The following is a 7,681-nucleotide window of genomic DNA, read 5'->3' as shown; positions in this document are numbered from 1 at the left end:
CAATGGTGTGTCACTCACCGCCTTATGCTCCTGCCGTAGAGGATTCCTCGCCGCGAAGAAGAGGGAGACGCCGCTACGCCGCGCTCAACCGCCTCGCCGCCGTCGTGCCGCCGCAACGCTCGATCGCACACACACTCTCACACTCTCTCCCTCTCTCTCTCTCACACGCACACACACAAGGAGATGGTGAAGGAGAAGGTGGAGATGGAGCAAGAGCAGCTTCTATTGCACAATGAAAGAATGAATCAATTTTAGGTCTAATTGGCTTTTATGTGAGCTCACCCCATTCACACTTGGGCGCCCATGCTTAGCCAACTAACCCTAGCATGTTCGTGTTAGAGTGCGCCTCTCATCGGCGATCACTCTACCTTTCCCTATTGGACCGACAAGCCCGGTGCCTGACTCTACTTAAATAAATAATACGGTTACAGTGTCCGTCGTAGGCGATAGGGTGTCCGTGAGCCACGAGGGTTAACATGTCAGAAAAAGTTTCCTCTAGAATAGGTTCTAAAGGATGCAGTGGTCTTTGATTCACGCTACCTTCAGTTGAGTGATTGCTTGCTTGGTCTATGTTGTTGGTATTCCTATTCGGGTACAATTTCCCTGATCGCAAATTCATGATGAATTGGTATTGCAAAATCCAAATCGGGTTACCTCAGTAGCTAGCTTGAATTCCCATTTTTTATCTTACTTGTTGGGTAGTATTCTCTAGTACCTGCAATCTGTCAAAGAATGTTTGATAGCTGTGAGTTTATAGCCATTCTTATTAGTTTTAGCTTTTAATCGACAAAATTTAACAAGGTTTTTCAATGACACACAATTTCACTCACAACATCAACAATTCAAGTCCAATTTCAATTTTGAAAAAACCACCAGGTTCCTGTGGGTTACCCCCTCTGTGTGGTACTATTCTGCTTTTATTCTGACTCAGAAGAACATGGATCGCGATCTATGTTTGGAAGCCAAATTGACTTTTCTTGGTACCATTAGGATAAGCATGATTAGTAGGTACCATGGCATCACAATTTTTGGAAATGGACCTCTGGACTGGAAATTAGGTCAATTCTGGCACTTTGCTACAGTTCCTGTCAGTTTGGGCTTTTGGTCAGGTTTTTTGTTTCTAAATTTAATTTTGAAAGGACCAGTAAACTCCCTGTGATGTCCTCCAACTATGGTGCAAATTTTGTATCAAATTCTGTGAGAGGAACATGGATCGCGATCCATGTACCTTAGTGCCAGAATGTACTGAAACTTGACACACAACTGGTTCTTGGTCTACTAATGCTAGCTATATGGTTTTTGAGTGCTTTGGAGTTTTTTAGGTCAACCAAAAGTCAGTTTTAGGGTCTGTTCTAGTGGTTTCTTCCTTGATTTGATTTTTGCCCTTTCGCCCCACTTTTTGACCTTTTCTAATAAGAGCTCCTTGGGAGAAAGTGCTTCAAATGTTATCACTTTTCTACTTGCCCAATATTAGCTCTAAATTTCAAAAAGGAACAGGGATCGCGATTCATGTTTGACAAGATTTTGGAATGATCTTTTGTGAGTTTGTGATTGAGGGTATGTGATGCTCTTTCCCAATCTTTTTGGATTTGACTAACTTTTTCCAAGTCAAAAGCAAGATTTTGCGTCTGCTTTGCGGTTTTTTGCAAGCGACTCCTTTTTGGTATTTTGATCAGGTTTTTTTACTTTTTGGCTATGCCTCCTTTTGGAAAATTTGTTCCCTTAGTAATCAGGAGTACACTAGTCAAATTTCATTGTCAGATGTCTACCAAGTATATGGATCGCGATCCATGTTGGGAAGCATCTGGTCATGATTTTTGGTTATGCTGGTTCCCTGCTTCTATTTGATCCCAATTCTCTTCCCTTTTTGAATTTGGACAATTAAAAGTTCAGTTTTTTTTAATTTTCTCAATTCTCAAGGTTTTGCTCTGCTTCACCTAATTTCTAGATTTAGATAATCTTTTAGCACTCTATTTCTGACCAAACTCACGATTTTGATGCCTGAGAGCCTGTTCTAAGCAAAGGAAACAATTTCAGCTCATTTTGCCAGAAAGGTACTTGGATCCCGATCCATGTTGGACAGGCAAATTGAAAATTTTCTGCACAGTCTGTCTCTAGCAAGCTTGTCTATCCCCTTTTTTTAATTTTGCTAGGTTTGGTTCAGTTTTGAAGCTCTGACCATCAATTTTTCAACTTTTCAGAGCTATGGTCTTCGGCACCAAAATAAGGTGTTAGACAGTTTTTTCCTTGATCCTTTTGGCCCCGAATGATGTAAATTGTTACTTAACCTACTCCTAAAAACAAAAATAGATGCACAAACATGTATGAATTTAACAGTAGAGAAAACACAGCGAAGTGAGTGGTGAAATAATCCTTTCCAAGCATGGGAAAATCAAAGAACGAAGTACTCTCTTGTACTTTACTCACAGCTTTCTTTGCTCATAAGGAGTAGCATTGGAGATAGTCTTTAACTCCAGTCTCTACTAAGCAGTAAACCTACGTTTAGCTGCTTTACTGTCTATGTGTAAGCGGAATGGGTGTCAAAAGCTTTGGGAGAGATTTTTTCGTACACTAAATCACTCACTATCTAAAAATCGACTTCCCCGACAGCGGCGCCAATGTTAGCGGGTCGTCGCGAGACGGACGTCTGCATCATAACTTTTTTGTACTAACATAATGTCAATATGCAAGGAAGTGACTCGGGATGGGACACGGAGACTTGATAAAAGTGCCAATTTCATTAAAGTGAACTCAGAAGGCTACTCATACTATGACAAAAGCAAATCAACCTCTTCCTAGTCAGAGAATCAGTCTGCGTTCAATCTCGCTGCTCTAGGTCATCACGCTTTTTCGGCATCCAAACGAATCCGGAATGCAAGGAAACTTGAGGAGAGATATTACAACGCATAAGGGCACAATTCTACCAAGTTCTACAACCATCTTGTAAGGTACATAAATCACAATCCATCACAAAAAATGGTGCAAAAAACTGAAACAAAACTATACGAAAAGGTCCCACTTAAATATAGAAACACTTATCCAAGGTCAAACATCAAAAAACAACCATTTAAAACCTCAAATCAATGCATTTAGCTCACAAACAATGCGTCGTGAACCACAAAAATGAGAATGGTTACGCTTAAATTGCAAGCAAGAGACAAGGAACACAATGTGCTATTCGAAAATGAATTCTAATTACCAGTTCAGGAAAAAAATGAATTACGAATTGTAAGAGCAAAAGGCTTCTCACAATGAACGTTCAAACTCCTCCAAACTAATGATTCTTCTTTTGTTTAAACTAAGGGTTTTGACTTGAAGACTAAGGAGACTTTCCCACGGCCATTCGACACTTACAAGGGGTGTAGACTCAGAGAGGCTAAGAGACTAAGAGGCTAAGAGGGCAGACAATCCTTCTTGCAAGAAAACCCATTTGTTGTACTTTCTGGGCAGCTAACAAGCAGCCAGATGAATATGTAAACCTGCATTGAAGGATTGCGTCAAACGTAGATTTCAAACTTGCATCCACAAAAGAAAGTGACTTAATCTTGACCTCCATATCAAAGTAATGAGAAGAATATGCCTCATTATTATTCGGCTGAGGCATTGTCTACAGCTATATACATTATGAACAGGACACCCTGATAGTATGAGTAAGCCAAATGGTTCCATTTTGTACAATATCACAGTGTAACGGTGCCGTACTTTCGAGCCCCAAGCTCACAAAGCACACTTCTTAATCCTCATCTGTTTAGAGTGCCTGGGACTCCAATGCTGATGCCCTGGTCAAAACAAAGAGTTTCCATAATCACAGCTTTCCCTTTTGCTTGCCAATGGCCAAATCCACCATAATCAAGGCTCTAGCCAATGGCATAAAAATCAGTGGAGCTCAAATAAATAAGTATATCGTACAATTGCTCACCATCCCAGTGTATGTCTCTGCACTCAGAAGGGAACTCAAGGCTATAATCCCACTTCAACTATACAAGCTATTCAAATGTCGGACAAATAAGCCAAGAGCTCAAGCAAACAAATCTGCCGTGCAAATTCCCCTTCAGCTCACCAGCTATTTGAATGTCAAAATAAATCAGCCAAGAGCTTAGGTTAAACATTCATCAGGGTTTACCTGGACCACCCGGACCAGAGTGCATACATCGAACACCCCTAGAGCGGGGACAAAGAAACCCAGCAAACAAATTTGCCATGCAATGAGCAAATTCACGCTCACCATGCAAGCATATGCATTTACTCTCATGAATCAACTCGGTTCTGTATAATTTCACTCTTGTGTATCAAGGCTCCGCTTCCTTGTACCTATCGAATTAATTCTGTATAATTTCACTCTTGTATAATCAAGGCTTCCACTTCCTTATACCCCTTCACAAGACTTCAGTCTGAGAAACATCTTCAGCTTCAAGATCCTTATCACATAGTGAATACAGGTCCGCCAAGTTGCTGGCAATAACTGGATCTTCTTCAAATCCCTCCTTCACAACCTCAGCATGTAGCTTTTGACCCTCATTTATAGATTGAGCACTAATACAAGCTTTTAAGCTGCAAACAAATGTGATAGCATCAGGCGACACACCTTCTAGTCGCATCTCCTCGATACACTGTAGGGCTTCCCCTCCTAACCCTTGTTCCCAATAGCCTGTCATCAAAGAAGTCCATGAAATCACATCTCTAACGAGGGCTTTGGCTTCTTGCAATTCAGCACACTTCGCATACATATCCACTAAACTGTTGCCTATGAAAGAGACCCTTTCATATCCTCTTTTCACGACCTCCCTGTGTATAGCTCTACCTTGGTTTGTCGTCCTTGCTATACCACAGGCCTGTAAGCTGCATATATACGTAACCACATCGGGCAGTACACCCTCTAAACATTGCATGTCCTCAAACAAGAGTAAAGCTTCATCTGCTAAGCCATGCTTGACATGCCCCCCGATTAGAGCATTCCATGAGGCCACATGATGGGTCGACGACTTCTTGAAAAGTACATTGGAATCCATTAGCATGCCATGCTTACAGTAGGCATTCAACAGGCTTCCCATAACAAGAAAATCTTTCTCCAGTCCCAACGTGTAGATTTGTGAGTGTAAATCATGTACATTATGAATAGCTCCTCCAATGCAGCAAGCTTTCAAGCAGCATGCAAGAGTAACAGAATCCAGAGAGAAGCCATCCATGCGCATACTATGAAGTCTTGCAAGCGCTTCCTCCCCCAAACCATTCTCAGCATATCCTGCAATTAAAGCTGTCCAGATAATCGAATCACAACCTGTTAGCTGATCAAAAGTGCATTGGGCCTCTGCAAGCATATGGCACTTGGCATACATACCCACCAAGGCACTGCCAACAAAGGCATCAGCATCACATCCGATTTTCACAACCTGAGAATGTATCTCAAAGCCTCTTAAAGTGGCCTCTAACAGACCACATGCTTTCAAACTGGTAGCGAATGTGGTCGCATCAGGAGGTATGATCCCTTCTGCTTGCATGACAATCAAATATAGTTGCGCTTCTTTGCCAAGCCCATGCTCCAGTAACTGTCCAATCATACTGTTCCACGAGTCTATACTCCGTGTTGACATGGTATTGAACACTGCCTCTGCCTCCTCAAGCAAGCTGCACATGGCATACATGTCGATTAGCGTGTTGCCTAATGAAAGCTCCCCATCAAGACCTAATTTGACAACCTCGGCATGTAACTTGCGACCCCTGTCTGCATCCTGTATGATGCCACAAGATCTTAAGCCAGATACATATGTTACTGCATTTGGTTTAACACCATCCCCATGCATCCGTTCCAAATAGGACAATGCCTCCTCAGCGTTTCCCTGCTGTGATTGCCCCATGATTATAGTGGTCCATGTGATTACATCCTTCTGTTGAAGCTTGCTGAATACATCTACAGCTTCCAAGAAGAGGCCACGCTTGGAGTAAATGTGAACAAGAGCGTTGCTGATAAATACATTTTGTTCGAACCCCTGCTTTGTTATCTCCTTGAACAGGTGTTGCACTACGCCAATGTCATCCATCAGTTCACAAGCATTTAAACAGCAAACAAAGGTTTGAGTATTCGGTGAGATGCCGTCCAAAATCATCCTGTTCAAGCTTTGCACAGCTTCATCCGCATGCCCTTGCTCAGTATAAAGAGCAATTAGGGCAGTCCATGAAACTATGTCACGACCCTTGAACTTGTCAAAAACATGCGTAGCCTCAGAAAATGCACCACAATTGGCAAACATAAATAGCAATGTGTTGCATACAAAGGGGTGTGATTCCAGCCCCGAAAGCAGGATACTATGGTGAACTGCAAGACCTCTGTTCAAGCTCTTGAGCTTAGAGCATGCTTTCAACAAGGTAACAAATGTGTGTGTTGAGGGAAGAATGGTGTGTGCCTGCATCGGTTCAAGCATGTCGAGTGCAAGCTCCATGTTACCCGCGTCGACATGCCCTTGGATAAGGGATGTCCAGGAGTACTCATTTTGGTGATTCAATCTGTGGAACAGCTGCTGGGCAACAGGCAAGCTCCCGCATTCAACGAACATGGGGACGAGGTAGTTTCCGAGGGGAGGAAGCGACTCGAACCCATGTGCGCATATTTGCAGATGCACTCTTTGAGATTGAGAGAGGTCCCTAGATTCTCTGCAATCGTGAACAAGGGAGAGGAAACTTTCTGGGGAGGGAAGGTCAGTTGTACCTGGTTGCAAAGAGGGAGTGACTACCCTGTTGGAATGGAGCTGCAAGGGGCTGGCTATGGTGACCATGGTAGGAGACTTGAGCTGATCATGTGCTCTTGACCACACCCGTGCAGATAAACCTTCATCGATTTGGGTCTTCTTTTCTGGCTGCTTTGAGCAGCAAGCTGTGTGATCGTAAGGCGCATTCTTATCAAGTAAAGAAACACGACTTTACCGTGTTGGGGTCGAAGTTGCCCAAACAAAATGCTCTCACCAGCTAAAATTCTAAAAAACAATGCAAACCCCAAAACTAAAATTCCATAAATTTACAGCCAAATGTTCCTTTGAAAGAAAATAGGCAGATAATCTTGTTTACCTTGATTACTTAATAGAGTCCAAGAGAATGAAACTCTCTCAAATTTCCAGAAGTTGAATATTGTCGTTTACAAAGGGAAACATGTGATGGTTCATCTCCCAATGGCAGTACAAGATCATGGGCAGAGCAAAAAGTGTTATATTGTTTTCAACTAAATGTATGAAAGGAAAAAGATTGTGTTTTTCTCTTTTAAAAATATTCATTATTTTCAAATTTATGTCCACAAATGGACAAAGTGAAAAGAGTGCTCGAGATGTGGAAAATATCCAAATATTGACCAAAAACTACCAAGGTCACTCTTAGTAATATGAAAGCAAAACAAGCTAAATCACTTCCAATGCCTATGCATATGCACATCAAAAATAGAAATTTTCCAAAAGCCTCAAAATAGACGAAAAACAACAAAACTTGCCCTAAAATAACAAAATGCACAAATATTGATAAAAATGCACGCACCCCTACACTTGCAAACATGCAAAATATCATAATTAAAATTAGCTTGCAAACATGGCATGTACACACTCTAATATTTATGCGCACAAATGCACTAACAATTTGGGCATAAATGCACTAAAAAATCGATGCACACACATTTGCAATTGTTGCAAACAAACATCAATCA

At 41.8% G+C, this 7,681-nt stretch overlaps 1 protein-coding gene across 1 annotated transcript; it reads right to left on the bottom strand.

Moving 5' to 3' along the window:
• Positions 1–3,535: 3,535 nt before the first annotated feature.
• Positions 3,536–6,933, bottom strand: LOC147461459 (pentatricopeptide repeat-containing protein At3g09040, mitochondrial-like). The gene has a single exon (XM_086509016.1). It carries the CDS (start codon positions 6,768–6,770, stop codon positions 4,377–4,379), a length of 2,394 nt encoding a protein of 797 aa, XP_086365142.1. The 5' UTR covers positions 6,771–6,933; the 3' UTR covers positions 3,536–4,376.
• Between the last annotated feature and the right edge of the window lie 748 nt (positions 6,934–7,681).

Source organism: Adiantum capillus-veneris, chromosome 3, assembly GCF_014529385.1.
Source record: "Adiantum capillus-veneris isolate H3 chromosome 3, ASM1452938v2, whole genome shotgun sequence".
Classification (NCBI taxonomy): domain Eukaryota; kingdom Viridiplantae; phylum Streptophyta; class Polypodiopsida; order Polypodiales; family Pteridaceae; genus Adiantum; species Adiantum capillus-veneris.
Note: the sequence above shows the minus strand (reverse complement) of the source record. Positions and strands in the feature narration are given on the sequence as shown.

Coding starts and splice junctions, on each gene's coding strand:
- LOC147461459 (XM_086509016.1), bottom strand. CDS start 6,770: ATGGTCACCATAGCCAGCCCCTTGCAGCTCCATTCCAACAGGGTAGTC.